The sequence below is a fragment of the Hemiscyllium ocellatum genome, chromosome 36 (genome assembly GCF_020745735.1).
Source record: "Hemiscyllium ocellatum isolate sHemOce1 chromosome 36, sHemOce1.pat.X.cur, whole genome shotgun sequence".
Taxonomy (NCBI): Eukaryota; Metazoa; Chordata; class Chondrichthyes; order Orectolobiformes; family Hemiscylliidae; genus Hemiscyllium; species Hemiscyllium ocellatum.
Genome location: NC_083436.1, coordinates 32,126,137 through 32,144,570, shown reverse-complemented (window position 1 = coordinate 32,144,570; position 18,434 = coordinate 32,126,137). Strand labels below are relative to the sequence as shown.

General features: G+C 41.3%; 2 protein-coding genes across 5 annotated transcripts in view; one reads left to right on the top strand and one right to left on the bottom strand.

Annotated features, from left to right (window-relative positions):
• The window catches only part of sh2d4a (SH2 domain containing 4A), a 93,679-nt gene extending 79,935 nt beyond the window's left edge, over positions 1-13,744 (top strand). For all 4 annotated transcript variants that reach the window (XM_060851581.1, XM_060851580.1, XM_060851578.1 and 1 more), the window contains 4 exons: positions 4,166-4,367; positions 8,562-8,689; positions 9,790-10,010; positions 13,140-13,744. In XM_060851581.1, the coding sequence (XP_060707564.1) occupies positions 4,166-4,367; positions 8,562-8,689; positions 9,790-10,010; positions 13,140-13,232 (644 nt within the window). In that variant the 3' untranslated portion in view covers positions 13,233-13,744. The remainder of the gene's footprint in view (positions 1-4,165; positions 4,368-8,561; positions 8,690-9,789; positions 10,011-13,139) is intronic.
• A 1,693-nt stretch (positions 13,745-15,437) lies between these two features.
• Positions 15,438-18,434, bottom strand: part of LOC132833350 (chondroitin sulfate N-acetylgalactosaminyltransferase 1-like) — a 193,973-nt gene continuing 190,976 nt past the window's right edge. The window contains exon 9 of the mRNA XM_060851545.1: positions 15,438-16,806. Within this exon, the coding sequence (XP_060707528.1) occupies positions 16,793-16,806 (14 nt within the window). The 3' untranslated portion in view covers positions 15,438-16,792. The remainder of the gene's footprint in view (positions 16,807-18,434) is intronic.

The following is an 18,434-nucleotide window of genomic DNA, read 5'->3' as shown; positions in this document are numbered from 1 at the left end:
TACTAGCGATATCTTTTCTGAGCCCTCTCCAGTTTAATAATATCCTTCTTATGACAGGACAACCAGAACTGCACGCACAACGTCAGAAGTTGCCTCACCCAACATCCTGTATTATCTCAACATGACGTCACAACTCCTATACTCAGTGCTGTGGAATGAAGGCAAACACGTTAAATGCTGACCTAACCACCACCCTGTCAACATGTGACACAAATTTCAAAGTAGTATGTGCTTGAACTCTTTGGTCTCTCTGTTCTACAGCACTACTCAAGTCCTTACCATTAATTGTATAAGTCCTGCCCTTATTTGTTTTACCAAAATTCAACACCCCTCATTGTCCAAATTAAACTCCATCTGTCACTCCTCAGCCCATTGACCCAGTTGATTAACATCCCTTTGTAATCTGATATAACATTCTTCACCAATTTTGGTGGTATATACAAACTTACTTACCATGCTTCCTATATTCTAATTGAAATCACTTATGTAAATGACAAACCAATACGGATCTAGTACCAATCCTTGCGTCACATCGCTGGTCACAGGCCTCCAGTCTGAAAAACCACCTCCACCACCACTGTCTGTCTCCTACCGTAAAGCCAGTTTTGTATCAAATTGGCAAGTTCACGCTGAATCCCATATGGTCTAATTTTCCTAATTAGTCTACCAAGCAGAACCTGATCAAAAACTTTACTGAAGTCCAAGTAAATAATGTCTACTGTTCCGCCCTCAAATCTTTTTGATTACATCTCAAAAGACACCATCTGGTTTGAGAGTCTCACATTCTCTCTCATGCAACCATGTTATCCCTAATCATCCCTTCCCTCTCCAAATGCCTGTAAATCCTATCTTTCAGAATCGTCTCCAATGACTTGTCCACCACCGATGTCGGGTGCACCAATTAAAGGCACAACATTGTCCACCCTCCAGTACCTCCCCCCATGGATTTGGGTGACACAAATATTTCTGCTAGAGGCCCCACAACATCCTGGATACACCTAATCAGGTCCTGGAGATTTTAGGTTCGATTAGATTCCCTACAGTGTGGAAACAGGCCCTTCCACCCAACAATTCCATTCCGACACTCTGAAGAGTAACCCACCCAGACCCAAATTTATCCACCTTGATGTTTTCTAAGACTTCCAGCTCTTCCTCTTCTGTAATGTGAACTGTTTACAAAACATTATATTTATTTCCTGAGTTCTCTTGCCTCCCTTTCTTTCTTCAGTCTATTCCACTCGATGTTTGAAAGTTCTTGTCTCAAACCATTACAATTTGCCTTACTCTAGTTAAGAAATTTAACTTTAATGGAAGGCTTATCCTTTTTCAAAACTATTTTAAAATTAATAGAATTGTGATCACTCGTCCCAAAATGTTTCCCTAGTAACACTTGCCCTGCTTTACGTCCCAAGAGAAAGTCAAGCTTTCCTTCTTCTGTAAGAGGAACATTTACATTTAGATAAAATTTTCTTGAACACTTAACAAATTTCTTGCCTTCCAAACTTTTGACACTATGGCAGTCCAAGTCAATGTTTGGAAAATCAAAATCCCCTTCTATTACAACCCTATTTATTTGGATCTCTCTACATATTTCTCCTCCATTTCCTGTCAGCTTCTCTAATTTCTTCCAAGGAATTGCATAACAACTAGTTCATAAAGTCTTTTGACTCAACTGCTAAAAGCAACAGCTTGCAGCAACCCTAGTGGAAAAACTGAACTGACGTTTTTCAGGTTTTAGGTATTTTACTGGAGAAGAGGAGAGAGAGAGATATTCCCTTTCAACAGTCCAAAGGCTTCTGTCAATATTGTGTATGCCCACAATCTGTTCAGCTACCCAGGAGCCATTCAGTTATCAGGCAAATGACCTTTGACATCCACAGCTGGTCCCAACTCCGTAAACCAACAGCAATCTGTAGCTGGCCCGATCTCTCTTTGTACATAATCCCCAGAGCTTTCACCATTACTTTAACAAAGCACAATGAGTATCATCAACTTTTTAAAAACTACAGCAGTCTTTCCTCAGTCCTTTGTTGGAAAACAGCCTTGTTTCTAATTTAGTTCCACAATTAAGACTAAACTAAGTGGCACAGTGGTTAGCACTGCTGCCTCACAGCACCAGAGACCCAGGTTCAATTCCTGCCTCAGGCGACCCTGTGGAGTTTGCACATTCTCCCTATGTCTGCGTGGGGTTCCTCTGGGTGCTCCGGTTTCCTTCCAGAAGTCCAAAAATGTGCAGGTTAGGTGAATTGGCCATGCTAAATTGCCCATAGTGTTAAGTGAAAGGATAAATGTAGGGGAATGGGTCTGGGTGGGTTGCGCTTTGGTAGGTTGGTGTGGACTTGTTGGGCCGAAGGGCCTGTTTCCACACTGTAAGTAATCTAATAATGCACTTTCCTTTTGGAAAGCTAGTACTAGGTTCAACTTCCACTCCAAAGAATTGGGGTTATTTTTCCCTGGAGTGTCGGAGGCTGAGGGATTTATAAACTTTTCATAGAGCTTTATAAAATCATGAGCAGCATGGATAGGGTAAATAGACAAGGACTTCTATCTGGGGTGGGGGAGTCCTGAACTAGAGGGCATAGGTTTAGGGTGAGAGGGGAAAGATATAAAATGGAGCTAAGGGTCAACTTTTTCACACAGGGTGGTGCGTGTATGGAATGAACTGCTAGAGGAGGTGGTGTAGGCTGGTACAATTAAATTTAAAAGCCATCTAGATCGGTGCATGAATAGGAAGGGTTTACAGGGATATGGGCAAGTGCTGGAAAATGGGGCTAGGTTAGGTTATGATATCTGGTTAGCTTGGATGAGCTGGAGCGGAGGGTCTGTTTCTGTGCTGTACCTCTCTAATTCAGTATGCTGTTTAACTCATTGTAGTACTGATGGAGTGTTGCACTGTCAGGTGCCATTTTACAGATGAGACACAAAAACTGAGGTCTTGTTTGCTGTCTTGGGTGAATGTAATATCTTGGGACATTATTCAAAGAAGAATATGATATTGCCCTGCCCAATAATCATCCCTTGACCAACATCATTGAAACATTATCTGCTACTTGCTGCCTTTAGTGTCTGTGAGACCTCTTTTATAATTTTTCAATTCACTTCATTTAGCTCTAAAACACTTTGCGACATGTTCAGGGCATCAATAAATGTGATTTGAACTATTGGGACTGCCTTTAAATATCTAAATCAAGGCTTGGTTATCTATGAATTCAGTCTAACACTTCAAAGTGCAGTAGCTATATCTACAACTGTTGGGATGTAACCAGTGAATATGCATTTGAATTAAGGCAAAATGCTGTGGACGCTGGAAATCTGAATCAAGCACAGAAATGCTGGCAAAACACCAAGTTTGGCATCTTCTGTGGAGAGAGATAGTGTTAACGTCAAATCTGGTATGACCTTCAAAATAGAACCAATTTTGACAGAGTGTCTTACTGGACTTGAAATGTTAATTTTGATTCTGCACAGCTGCTGCTGGAGTTGCTGAGTTTCTCCAGCTTTTTAGATTTGACCGAGCTGTTGTACTCTTCTAAATACCCTCTTTAAAAATTAGCCGATCTGGATTTTTAAAAGGGGCAAGGTCTTTAGTAAACCCGTTGCGTTGTTTGGTTGTCTGCTTTCTTAGCATTTTGTTTTTAAGTGTACAACTGTTTTGAGTATCTCAAACGTTTCTGTTAAAAGCCTTGGGTGTGTGTATTTTTAAAACTTGATTATAGTTTAGGACTTGTGTTGTCTCTCCTGTTGCTCATGGTTTAAATTTAGCCTACTGTAACTCTTGATATTCAAAGGTTCACGTGTACTAACGTTATTTTTTGTTATGGAAAGAGTTCCAATCATATTTGAACAGAAGTCATGATACAGGTCGTTCTTCTGTAGCAAGTGTTTCATTGATGGGGATTTGCAATAACAATTGATGAATTGGGGACACTGTTTCTAAAGTGTGAAGTTTTAACGTGTGTCTTTATTATAATGCAGTTCTGGCTCCAAGTTTAAATGGTACTGCTATAACGCGATTTTCTTAACACTCAGGATTGCACGAGAACGGAACTACTGTGCCATAGCAGAACTGACTGAGATTAAGAATTTACAGCAAGAGATCTTTTAGAGTACTACACGAACCATTGTAATCCAGTCTTGTTTTTTTTAATACATTTTCCTTCGGCAGTAAGGAAATCCAAAGCAGCTGATGAAAGGCGGAGGTCGATAGCGAAGCAAGCACGGGCTGATTACAAACGTCACTCTCTGAAGGCGATTGAGAGGGGGAAAGTGTCTGCAATGACGCAGAATTTCCAAAATACTCCATCTCCAGTGAAGCCTCCTGTCCCCCCACGTAAAAATGCAATTAATCGGAAAGAGTGCAATGTGAGGTGAGCAGCTTACGAAATTGTGAAGTTTGATTTGTTGTGAATGTTGCTTACAAACGATGCTTTTGATACACGCACCCTAAGTCCTGTTGTTCCCAACTTAATTGGTAAGGTATTTAATCTGTGCAATGCAGAACAACCTTGATTATTCGAACATTAATTATCCAAATTTTGGATTATCCGACACTATCCATTATCCAAACAATTTAGTTAACCGAACTCTCAGCTATCCGAACAAAATACTCCCTGCCCGTCTTGTTCGGATAATTGAGGTTGTTCTGTACTGGTAATAGTTTGAAGCATGATGGTAGTGGTTCATCTTCATACAGCCGTACTCCTGTGGTGATTCAGAAAAGTAAAAACAGGAGTGTGTCTGTTGGTCCAATAACTTTTTTTTTTCCTCGGTGCTCTTAAAATATTTTAAGTACAGAGAAGTTTATTTTTTTGTTCATGTCCAGTATGGGTAGATCAAGGTTAGTGGTGAGCACTTCCTCTTGGCATGGTGAGTGTAATATGCAGCAGTGTAACAGTGAGCCGTTCTTGATCATGAATGCTAAAGAGTCAACAGAAACTTGTGTAAGGATAAGTTACATAGTAACATTATTAAGGCGTCCTAATCCACGTCACAACAGTTTTCAGTGAAAGTTTAGGACTGTAGCGAGAGAGAGAAGTTGAGAAATAACCAGAAATTTGGTCACAGATGTAAGGTTTTGTCCAATTTTATTTTTTAAATGAGAAAGAAACATGAACAGTTTAGGGAGGGGATCCCAGGACTTTGCAGCTGAAGGGGTGGTTGCTAGTGGAGTTTTTTATAATTTTCAATATACCTCAAAAAATCAAATTGGGAAGTGCACTATACTTTGTGGAGCTGGAGGAGATTAGATTAGATTCCCCCATAGTGCGGAAAAGGCTATTTGGCCCAACAAGTCTACACCGACCCTCTAAAGACTACCGCCCCCCCCCCCCGGATTCCTTGATCTACCCATGTGGGCAATTTGGCATGGCCAATTCACCTAACCTGCACGTCTTTAGATTGTGGGAGGAAACCGGAGCACCCGATGAAACCCACGCAAACACTGGGAGAATGTGCAAACTCCACACAGACGGTCGCCCGAGGCTGGAATCAAACCTGGTTACCGAGCGCTGTGAGGAAAGTGCTAACCAATTAGTCACTGTGCCACCCTGAAGATCCAAAGGGCCCCAAGCAATGATTTTAAAAAAAAACAAAAGGACGAGATTTTGAAGTTACCCTTCAATCTTTTATTCATTTTCCCTCTGTTTTCCTAAGGTGAATAGCTGAGAGACTTACTTCTACAACTTAACTAAAAGCCGTCACTCCCATCTTCCGAATTGCGTAGTTGAAAATATGCCCTTGTGTCTGTGTGTGTGTCTACATGTGGACGTGCAAATACAGCCATCCATATCAGTCACCCGTTCATAGTCAAGAGTGCATTGGCTCTGCTGACTATTTCATGTTGTTACTAGTGTTTGTGGGCACCTCCTTTGAAGTTCTTGTGCCCATCTGAAATCTAAGTACAGCTTTTGCACTTGGAACAAATTGGAAAGGGCCGCATGCTGAGTGTTTGCACTCCAGGGCTGTTTACTCAGTGAGTACAGATAAGCAGCCGTGAGTTCAGTGGAAAGGAATGCAGCGCGTGTTTAGGTATGTTTGGAAATCTCAAAAAAGCCGATGAATAATCACCAATTTCTGGCAAACGGTGCAGATGTGTGTCAGAGAGCGGTCAGAGAAATAGCAGAAAACATGAAGCAAACAGTTGTACCCTCAAATTTCACAGCCCCGTTTTGGCTAGGGGAGGGCTTTAGTTTATGCTTTCCCTGAATTGCTACAGTGCACAGGTGTGGCCCTTGATCAACGCTTTATCTGTGCATAAATTACAAACTGCATCCCCAATCTTATTTATTTTTTTTGTCAGGAGAGGGGTAGAGTGTTGAATGTGTGTACTAAACAAACTAATGTGTTTCCGTGAACTTGAGTTTTACTCCAGCAAAGAAGCCACTTGAGGCAAGAATGAGCAGGCCACGGGAAAACAGTCTGAAATTTCCATCTAAAATTGACTGACTAAACGGGCTGGAGGTATAAGGAAGTCTGGTGGCTTAAGTCCTTTCCTGATGAAGGGCTTTTGCCCAAAACGTTGATTCTCCTGCTCTTCGGATGCTGCCTGACCTGCTGTGCTTTTCCAGCACCACTCTAATCTTAACTCTGATCTCCAGCCTGTTTAAGTTCTTGATCTATTCTTGGGCAGGGATTCTGTGACCTTTGCTACTTAAATGGGTGGCATAGTGGCTCAGTGGTTAGCACTGCTGCCTCACAGGGTCCCAGGTTCGGTTCCAGCCTCTGGCAACTGTCTGTGTGGAGTTTGCACATTCTCCCCATGTCTGCGTGGGTTTGCTCCAGTTTCCTCCTATAGTCCAAAGATGTGCGGGTCAGGTGAATTGGCCATGCTAATCTAATCTAATTAATCTAATTTAATCTAAATTGAGCCTGATTACTAAATTATGGAAGAGTACCTATGAATTCTGTCAATTGCAACAGAAACCTCATTGTCCCTTTTGAAATGGACCACAAGTAGTGTGTTGTGCACTTTCTTTATCAGAGAATTGTGAAAAATGTCTATATGTTGAACTTGATTTGTGCTTAAAAGTAAGTGGAAAGCGAAGACATTGTTAACATTTGCAAAGTGATTTTTGGAAAAGGAACAACGTTTCCATGAGATTATGGTGATCGAGTTAAATTAATTGTGCCAGCATGCTATTGCCTATCAGGGAGCTCTCTGAACTATATTGCTGTTCCTTCACTATCACTGGACTAAAATCCTGGAATTCCCTTCACGACATTCACTTGAAGGTGTACCGACACCTCGTGGACAATATTGGATTTAAAGATGACCACCTTCTCAATGACGGATAGGGAACCAACACTGGCCTTGCTAATGATGTCCATATGCTGTGAAAATCTGTTGAAAACAAATTATTTGACTATAAACTATGGCACAAGTATTGCTTTCCCACCTCGCTTTATGTTGGAGTCATATGTTGCTGGATGTCACTTTTCTTTCAAAGCTCCCCATCAATTAAGAAGAAGGTTTCTCCAAGTTCAGTCGTAGCCAAATAGTTTAAAAGCATGGAGTTTTATCCCAACTTTGCTACTGTACCTGCTAACTCAACTGAAAAACTACCTTGTGGAGGTGAAGAGATTAGTGAACAGCAGCAGCAGAGGTGGTGAGGGAAAGATAAGTGCCAGCAGTATACTGTATTTCACATCCATTGTGGCAGTCATAGAGATGTACAGCATGAAAACAGACCCTTCGCTTCAACCCATCCATACTAACTCGATATTATTCTAAATTAATCCAGTTCTATTTGCCAGCACTTGGCCCATTTCCCCCTCAACCTTTCCCATTCATGACCCCAGCACAATGATGAATTAATCAAAGTACAAATTAATCATTGACTGCTCAGTGCATTTTTATGTCACTCAGTGTATGTGGGTATTACTGGCTGGGTCAACACTTATTGTCCATCAGTAATTATCAGTGAGTCACCCACATTGCTATGGGCCTGTAGTTGGATATAGGCCACAGCAGGTAAGGATGACAGATTTCCTCCCTTTATGGACATTTGTGAATTTGATTGGTTGTTTACAACATAGTCAAGTTTCTCAAGAACTCTCTTTTTTAAAAAAAAAAGTCACCATTAGGCTGGTTTTCTTTTCAGTATTTTTATTCAATTCAGATTTTGCCATCTGTTGAGCCAAGATTTGAGCCAATATCACTGGAGGATTAGAGCCTGGGGTTCCAGGTTACAAGTCCAGCAATATAACCAGCACCTCTGTGATCGTAACAAAACTGCAAACTAAAGCCTTGTTATTTCGGAGAACAGTGAAAGAAAATGGCCTGTTTGTAGATGAAAGGAATGTTGGTTGGGTGGAATTACCTGTTTGTGGTGTACATTCCTTGCAGTCCTGGCCATTAGAAAAACATGCAGTCCAAACACCGATTTCAACACTTGAAAGGTGTACCAAAAGTGAAAGGAAGAAAGACACTCATGAGTATACGATCTTATGTGACCTCGTTGGCCCAAATGCCTTATAGCCACTTTCAAAGTGTATCACAACAAAGTAGTGTGTCTTTGCTTGTGATTTAATTAATGGCAGTGTTTGTTTTTCCATTACTGAAGAGATGTACAAACCCAAAAATCGAGTGAAAACAGCCATGAGAGAATCATCAGATGGTTCAGAGAGCAACAAATCCCACTCCGAGCAGGTTATGAGAGGGACAGTGACGTCATAGCACCCTGGTTTCATGGTGAGCTGTTGGTTTGTTTGGTTTTATTTAACCATGGTGTCCGTGACTTTTTTTTTGGTTCGCTTGTGTTTCTATCTTTCTCCTCCCCTGCTACCTCCACCCCTACACACACTTCTGTAGGATAGCTCAGCTAACACATCCCAGTAATGGCACCAGATCCCACATTTGGTTCATTGTTATTCTATTGGGATGGAGTTAGAAGTTCAGCTGTTGGCTTTATTTCTCTCCATCTCTTCTGTTTTCCTCTAAACCTCAGTCACTGCTTTCTGCACCAGTTTTTCACAGTAACTTATTCAGCCATCATCTTAATCCTTTTGCTTTGGAATAATTCTACTTAATGTGTTGAATTTTCTTAACCTTTCACATTAGCATTTTGAATCGGAGTTTACCACCATGGGGACAAAAATCTTCAGGATCAATTTTGTAACTTTCACATTCTCTGTTCCAAGGAGAATAAGTTTCACTTAAATCATCAAAGTGGGTGCGATTCAGCTCATCATGACATTACTGGGTCTTTGGGGGAACACTTCAGTTATTCCCACTTCCCTAATCTTTCCTCTTCACTCTGCATGTTATTCCTTACCAAGTATTTATCCAGTTCCTTTTTGAGAGGTTGATTCAGCTGCACATCCTTTGGGCTGTGCATTCTAGACTATAACTCACTGGGATCTTGTAGGGCAGTGGTATTATCCCTATCTCTGGGCCAGCAGATCCAGGTTTACCTTCCAGTGTTTCAGAAGTGTGTATCAATGTCTATGAACATTTTGATTAGAAAATATTTATAACTTGGTGCATAAATAAACTACGTACATGAAACGTCCCTAACCTACCCTCTTAAATCTTTGTCATCTGGAAATACAGGCCTTTCCAGCATTGGAAATGGTTTCTCCAAATTGATTTTATATTTGCTTTTTATTTTAAAACCATTCCCTTAACCTGGCTTGCCGATAACACTGGTCTGTTGTGCCTGTTTCTAATCCTACAAAAGAGCTTGCGCTTTGAAATCAATCTGCTTTCTTTTTATACTTTGTCTTGAATCAGTGTCCCTAAGCTGAGGAGCTGCTGGCTTATTTTCACTCATTGTGAGGATTTATTTGTAGGAGTTATCACCAGGCAAGAGACGGAGGAGCTTCTGGGGAAAAAAGGAGCTGGTGCGTTTTTAATCCGAATCAGTGAGCGTGTAATTGGTTATTGCCTGAGTTATCGAAGCAGCGATGGGTTCAAACACTTCCTGATTGACTCATCAAAGGATTCGTACACCTTCTTTGGCGTGGACCAGTTGCAGCATGCAACACTCGCAGACTTGGTGGAGTACCACAAGGTAAACAACAAAGGAATTCTCCTGTAATATTGCTTCTCCGATTTGTTTCTCTTCCTCCTTTTTTGTTTCTCTTGTCCTGTCGCGACTCCCAATTTGAAGTTGTGACTCCAGAGTGTAGGTCATGTGAGTGACAAGGGCAGTGGAAGTGGAGGTTGGCAGGCCGCTGAGACAGCAGGGCGCTACTCAAATGTGGGGTTCTCTCAACCAGCTTTTCTCACTGGACTTATCAGGGATCTGTCCTCAAGGGTCTGTCGGTAGGACTGCCCCACTGTTTGTTATAAATTGGGAAAGGATAATTTAGAAGGTACTCACAGCTGTTAGACCTCTGTCAGAGATCTAGGGCTACCTTTTAGTGCCTCCAAGCTCCATAATTCAGCTTATGGCCCACTGGGGGACTGAGAGCCATGCTTTGGAAAGTTCTGCACTAGAAGTCACTCGAGGGATTCTTGAGCAGCTGCACAGTTCCTCCATGCTGGCTCAGTGGGTAAATATGATCTGCAGCCAGCGAGGGTGGGTGGGGTCTCTGCTATTCTGGTCTATTCAAGGTGAGGCAGGCTCTGCTGAGAAACAGCAGTGATAAGTTGATTAGGAGCCTCTGCTCTGGGTTGGTTCCTGGTGAATGTTGCTAGTGATTTGTGAGAGTTAGGATGGTGAATTCCACTGCGATGGCACTGACCGTTCAGCTTCTTAGCTAAGAGAGGTCTAGCTGTTCACTGGGTGCGTTGCTTCCTCTAGCCTCCCACCTCCACCATAGTGAAATGCTTTGGCAGGAGATCCCATTCATAGAATCCATTTCCATGCTGTATGACTCTTCAGTCCAATCAGTCCATGCCAACCAGAATCTCAAACTAAACTAGTCCCACTTGCTTAAACCTGGCCCAAATCCCTCCAAACATTTCTTATTAATGTACTTATCCAAATGTCTTTTAAATATTGTAGTTGTACTCGCATCACCACTTCTTCAGGATGTTCATTCCACACGCAAGCCACGTGTGTACTTGTTTGTTTAAAAATTGCCCCTTGTGTCTTTTTAAATCTCTCTCCTCTCTCACCATTTTTTTTTGAAAAAAAGCCTCCTAGTCTTGAAATCCCAGGGAAAAAACATCTGCCATTTGCCTTATCTCTGTCTCTCGTGATTTATATAAACATCTGTAAATCACCCCGCAACCTCCTATGCTTCAGGGGAAAAAAAACTCCTGGCATACCCAGCCTCTCGTGATAAGTCAAACCCTCCATTCAATTTTGTGGTTGGCACTTGTTTCAATTTGAGTTGCTGAAAAGTCTAGTGACACCTATACAGTAACATGTCAGAAGTTTTTGATTTAAATAAACTGCAGTAACCGTGTGTGTGAAGTAAGTATTTCTTTTATTGTCGGGTGGAAGGGAAACCGAGATCCCTATTCCAGAGAGATCATTAATGGCACTGATCCAAGAACCTCAGCTGTATTTTGTCTCAATGCTATTTGTATCTTTTTGCTACATAAATGTGAACGTTTTCTTTAAAATTCCCCGATGTATCATTTGAAGTTGAATATATTGCCACTGAATGCCAGCTCATCAGTCATCCTCCAATCCAGCAGCTACATTGAAAATTCCCAACGTTGAAGTTATGAGTAAACATTCAATTGCAGACAGGTAGAAGTAGAACTTGCCCATGGAATATCTCGGTCAATTCCTTGCAGTAAAGATCTTTTAAAGCTGGTGTGACCAAAAAAAAAATTATCCTTGCTGTAGTTTTAGCACCTCATTTCAAGCTGCCGTTCAGAGAGCACTTCATAGCACATTTTGCAACCTGAGTCAGTCGCAGAATTACTACTTCACTCAACATTTGGGTTGAAATTTAACTGATTTTCTGAGTTGCTTAACAGATCTTCTGAAGGTGGTTAAAGCCCATCTGAAGTAGATTAGCACTAATGCAGTAGTTACCATGACCAGTAAAGCAAAGTGAAATCCCAGCTGGCAGTGGAGATACCATTTCAAGATCACTATGGGGGGGATCATCTTGTAATATGATGGGTTAGTGGAGAAGATAAATATTTGACCCTTGCCTAGGGAGTGTGATCTCAGCCATCTCTGCTCATTAACCCCTCCTGTATGAAGTTTATTGCTAGGAAATGACATCTATGTATACTGTCTGCTTGTCTTATGCAGTCCAATTTCCTCCCCCACCACCATCCCAAGCTCCTTTTTTTTTGTCAGTCTTCCCTATCTCCTCTTCAATATCTTCCTATGCTTGGCCTCATTGCCAACTTCCAGTGCCTTTCCCAATCACCTTATGCCCGAAATGGTTACCTTCTCCTGATTTTGCTCCCGACTTATGTAAATTGGTGGAATGAGATGTCTGTATTAGAGTGGCATGGGGACTTCATGGTTAGCACTGCTGCCTCAGCACTTGGACTCTGGTTTGATTCCACCCTTGGATGACTGTGTGCAAACTCCACTCAGAAATTCTCCCCGTTTCCGATGGATGCTCTGGTTATCCTCCCACAGTCCAAAGGTGTGCAGGTTAGGTGAATTGGCCTAGGGAAATGCAGGGTTACAGGGATAGGGTGGGGGTTGGGTCTGGGTGTGATGCTGTTTGGAGGGTCAGTGTGGACTTGATGGGCTGAATGAATCCCTGCATTGTGGAAGTAAGCCTTTGATTAATTGTCCATATAATGGCACATGGGCAGCAGAATGTGCCTATAGAATGTTAAATTGGCCCATACCTTCAAATCCACTAATCAGGAGATTATGTATTCCAGCCTACAGACTCTGTATCCTATAATTCAGTCTCCTACTGTTCCAGCTGCCTAATTATATTTCATATCAAACCTACAGATATGATCATAGCAACATGTCGCATTCCAGCTACAGCCAGTGTGTTCATAACACTGGTTTATTGCTAGCTTGGGTTTGATGCTTTTTCTGGTGTCTGCAGTTTAGAAGGCATCAGGAAACATTAGGAATTTTCCACATCAAAGCATCCATAAGCCTTGTTAATGCATGGCAAGTGATTTGGAAGATGTGAAGAAATAATAATAAGCCTATTCCATATTTAAAGGTGTGTACTTTATTTACTAAACACTGTCCTCATGTGGACAATATATACAACTGCTGTTTCCTAAACTTTAGCCTTCCTGTTGACAGGAGGAGCCAATCACATTAGCAGGTGCTGAGCTTTTACGCGAAGCATGTGGCCAGTGCAGAGATCCACCAGACTATGCCCATCTCTTCAACTGAGCTTCTCCAAACTGAGATGCTGCCATGTCCATTGAACTCTCCCTTCGAAATGTTCACTTTAGTGGACAATTGAGCAAGGTAACTATGGTCCAGCAAAGAATTGCACCTTCTTTTAAGAAGCTATTGCTATGCAAGAAGAATATTGATTGCATTCAAAGTGGGACAGTATTTATTCATTTAAACCTGACCTAATTATTCAAGAACAAATGATTTTGCATTCAGGGTCATATCTGTTACTATTTTGCTTTGAAGGGACATAGCATTTGTTAACAAGGTTTTATGGTACACTTTTGTATATTGTAGGTTAGGAATCCTTTTTTGGGTAATGTGCAAAGTCTATAAACTATCAAGTCCTTTTTATTTTACTAAGATATACTGGATATATTGTAAAGCTGATCTGTAATATTCCATTCTCTTACTATTAGCAATGTACACTTCTTAATCAATATGTAGTGGAAGAAATTTATTTTCAGACAACTGCCATGATAAACTGTGACATTCAGATGATTTTAAAAATAAAGGAGATGAAAAGAGCAGAGTCTGTGTCAGTATCTGCTTTCTGACGAGTATTGCTGTTGTCTGTGCGATGATGTCTGCTCCTTGCTACAGAGTCTGCCTACCTCAAGTAGGTGCCTGGAGAAAATAAGAGCCGAAGAACACAACAGGGTAGTTTGGGGACAGCAAGAAACTGGACAGTACAGCAGATCACCAAGAAAGCACAGCATTAAGGAGAGTAGGAGCATGGAGGAAGTGGTGAACACCTCTGGTGGCTACACACTGGCTCAGCTTTGACAACTATGCTACAAAGTGCACACTTGTATCTATTTCCTTAGCTCATGTTTCCTGGAACAACCAATACATTGAAGCCAGAAGCTACAGATCAAGAACACTCTTCAGAATCGAGAGCAGCTGACCAGGAGAGTGTCTCACTCTTACAGCTGCCAATCTAGCAATCCCTTGGATTGCTCACTTTTTTTTTAAGGCTAGTTGTGTTCCCAAACCCCTTGGAGAGCATCCATGGAGTTCAGTTTGAGAACCATTGTTGTAGACAGATTACAATTCAGATCCAAATCGGAATATAATGTCCCACTATTTATTAAATACCAAACACAATGAACAAGTGTAATAATGACCACTTGAGTTTTTAAAAAAAATTCAACATACCAATGCTAACAGACACAGCAACTACACAACAGTATTGTTTTTGACCAGTCTTAAATAGAATATGTTGGTTTCATACATTTTATGAATTGGATTTACTGAGAGCCAGTAAGGAAGTCACCACTAGCTGGATTATTTAATTGAATTCAATCTATGAAAAGATCTTGTAGAAATTCTAACGCCTGTAATGATACAAAAGGCCTAGCCATGTAGTCATACAGCACGGAAACAGACCCTTCCTTCAGTCCAACTTGTCTGCACTGACCAGACATCCCAATCTCAGTCCCATTTATACCCCACAATTCTCCTAAACCCTTCCTATTCTTATAACCATCCGAATGCCTTTTAGATGTTGTCCTTGTAACCACCGCCACCACTTCCTCTGGCAGCTCATTCCAAACAGGCAACACCCTCTGTGTTTAAAATGTTACCCCTCAGGACCTTTAACTTAAAAAAAATGTCTCTTCCTCCCCCCACCCCCCCCCCAAAAACCTATGCCCTCTAGGGAAAAAGACCTTGGCTATTCACCCTATCCATCCCCCTCATGATTTTATAAACCTCTACACAGTCAGCCCTCAACCTCCAATGCTCCAGGAAGAAAAGCCCCAGCCTATTCAGCCTCTCCCTATAATTCAAAGCCTCCAATCCCAGCAACCTTTCTGCACCCTCCCTGCAGCATCTGCTTTGGCGTTTTCCAATAAAATGCCATCCACAGTGAGGGCATTGTTGCTGGTTGTTCCCATACGCTAAAATTGTATTCCTCGTTTCCCATTTAGAAGAAAACCAGCTTCAGTTGAGCCCAATGCCACTGAGGCAGTGATTATCAGAAATCACTTTGCTTTCCTGGCTGGATTGATTGGGAATCAGAAAATACGTAGCTGACAAAATTGGTAAGGGCACGTTAAGGTGCATGCTGTTCTCGAAACTACAATCAAGGTTGTGGGAGGGAGAGGAAATGTTACTTTGACACTCAATGACCCTTCAAGTAGTTAAGAATCACACTGCAATGTGGAGAGAGCTATGTTTATTGTGAAACTTGTTCATTGTTCAGCATTTATACAAAACACCCTAAACAGCACAATTTTAGCTTACCTGAAGTCCGTTACTGTACACTATTTTACAGTTAACTTAAATTACCAACATTTTTAAAAAGTAAATGCATTGATATCTACAGAACAGCATTGGATACAAGGAAAACCTTTGATGTATTTCAATAGGGCTGGGCGAAATTTGATTTTTCTGGTCCATTTAATTTCGTACCAAGCTTCTTCATGCTAGTGGTCAAACTGAAGGAGAGCTTTTGTGTATCCAGTAGCCCAGTCTGAGCCTCAAATTTTGCACAGTGCTAATTGTTAGGCCCCAAATGTGTTTCAAAATCAGTGTGAACTAGGAAGGATTTTGCGTACGTGGAGAGAAATTATTCCAAATGGCAGGAGGGCCAGTAACTAGACGACACATATTAAGATTTAAAAATAATTGGCAAAAGATCTAGGGACAATGGGTTAGAGTCCTAACCAATATAGATGATGTAGCCAATATGTAAAACATATCAACCTGAAAATACTAGAATGGCAGCAGTAGGAGTGAGACTCTGCTGATCAGCTGTTCTTGATTCTGAAGTGTTCTTGATCTGTAGCTTCTAGCTTCAATGTATTGGTTGTTCCAGGAAACATGAGCTAAGGAAATAGATGCAAGTGTGCACTTTGTTCACTTGCAGCCAGGAGAAGGAAAAATACTAGAGAGATGAGATTTTCTTGTACGTCTGTCTATGATCTGGCTTACTGCCCAAAAAGGTCATGTAAACTGCTCCAGTAACATTCTGAAGGGAATTTGATATTTATGATAAACATTGGGTTGGGGGAACAGAACAAGGGAGTGAGACTAATTCAATAAATCATTGCAAAGAGCTAGCACAACTGTAAGTGGCCAAATGGCCACCTGCTCCCTAGAAGTTAATGATTCAATATTGAGTTGAAGTGTAAAACGGGATAGAAGTGTGTAATTCCTCTCTATAAGAAAGTGCTGGACCACAAGCGGTGAGTGACCTGTTTGATCAATAGCATGTAATCTAGGTACATTATTTAAGTTGAGAATGCCCAGCCTCTGACTTAAGCAATTTATAAATCCAGTTAATGTAAACATTTTGTTTTACACCAAAGCTTTTATAAAATTTCAAAATTAACAGCACTTCACAAACCTGAAATCAACAGATGACTGTACAAATACTGCATAGATTTTAATTAACATATTCAGTCCAGGATATTTTACAAAATTACTGTAACATACCTGTATTTTTAAAAAAAAATACCCTGGATATATCAAGTCTATCAGATTCCACTGTTGCAAAAGAAGGTAAGGTCTGTCTTTTCCTTCTCCTTTGCCCTCTCACACTCATACCATCAAGTACCGCATTCTGGAGGGAACAGAAAAAGCTTAGAGTGTACTTGGGTACTGTTTGTGATTAATGAGAGTTCATACGTGGGCCACAGCTTGGGAAATACACTATCTCTTAGTGGGCCTACCTAGTTGGAGCATTTGTGGTTGAGTGTAAGTGGACAGGTAGTAAACACGCCATTCACCAGAGGGTCATGGAAATTACCGTTGACCCTGTGTCTTAAGAAATCAGATGCCCACTTACACAAACATTGAAATTACAATTGTAAAGTGCAAACTAGTTTTAATGAAATCTGGTTTCAATCATGCAGTGTTTTGGTAGCTTAATTTGTCTATATTGTATCCCAAACCCACCACCACCACCACCTGAGAATGAGTACAAACACGTGTTATTTAGTATACGTTTGTTCTTAAGGAATCGTTTCTCTCCAAAGGGCATTTTTTCCTGAAAATTTTGATTCTAATATATTTCTGTGATTGGTGCTGTTGGAGATTGCGTTTCTAAAGTTGGGAGGGCAAAGTTCCTGCAAAGGTATTGGCTAAACAAATGCTACAGACTGTCAGCAATATCTTCAAATTTATACACCAAGATGCTGGAAGTCTCGAGAAATTGAAGTTAGCCATTACTTTTTCTAATATTTGATGACTTTCAAGATATTTGCTGCTAAATACTCCAACTCTCATTCCATTTTAACCTTGGGTTTCTTTGCTGCTTGAAGCAGCCTCCCATGTGTGTTTACCAAGGCTGCTTCTGCAGCATCTCGAAACCATGAAATCTATCCACTTCTAATGTCAAGGCCAATGGGTCATGTCAATATCAGCAGCTTCAAGTCCTATATCATCCTGAACTGGATAGCAGATTGCAGGAAGGCAAATTATATCTAACCTCCCTAACTGTCAGAGGAAAATTGAGAAACAAATTTGTAAGGAGATCTCCGCTATCTGTAAGAAGAATGTGGCATGGTGGCTCAGTGGTTAGCACTGCCTCATAGCACCAGGGTCCCAGGTTCAATTCCAGCCTTGGGCAGACTCTGTGTGGACATTCTCCAGGGGCTCTAGTTTCTTCCAAGGTCAGGTGAATTGGCCATGCTAAATTGCCCATAGTGTTAGGTGCATTAGTCGGAGTGAAATGGGTCTGGATTACTCTTCAGAGGGTCAGTGTGGACTAGTTGGGCCGAAGGGCCTGTTTCCACACTGCTGGGAATCTAATCTAATAATAGGTTGGTTGTGGTAGGGGATTTTAACTTCCCAAACATAGACTGGGACTGCCATAGTGTTAAGTGCACAAGAAAATTTTCTGATTTCAGTATGTGGATGTACCTACTACAGAAGGTGCAAAACTTGACCTACTCTTGGGAAATCAGGCAGGACAGGTGACAGGTGTCAGTGGGGGAGCAGTTTGGGGTCAGTGACCATAATTCTATCACTTTAAAAAAAGTGATCTAAAAGTTGAATTTCTAAATTGGAGGAAGGCCAATTTTGGCGATATTAGGCAAGAACTTACAAAAGCTGATTGGGGGCAGATGCTTGCAGGTAAGTAGACAGCTGGAAAATGGGAAGCTTTCAGAAATGAGAACTAGAATCCAGAGAAAGTATATTCCTGTTTGGGGGGCGGGAAGATAAGGTCTGGTAGGTGTAGGGAATGCG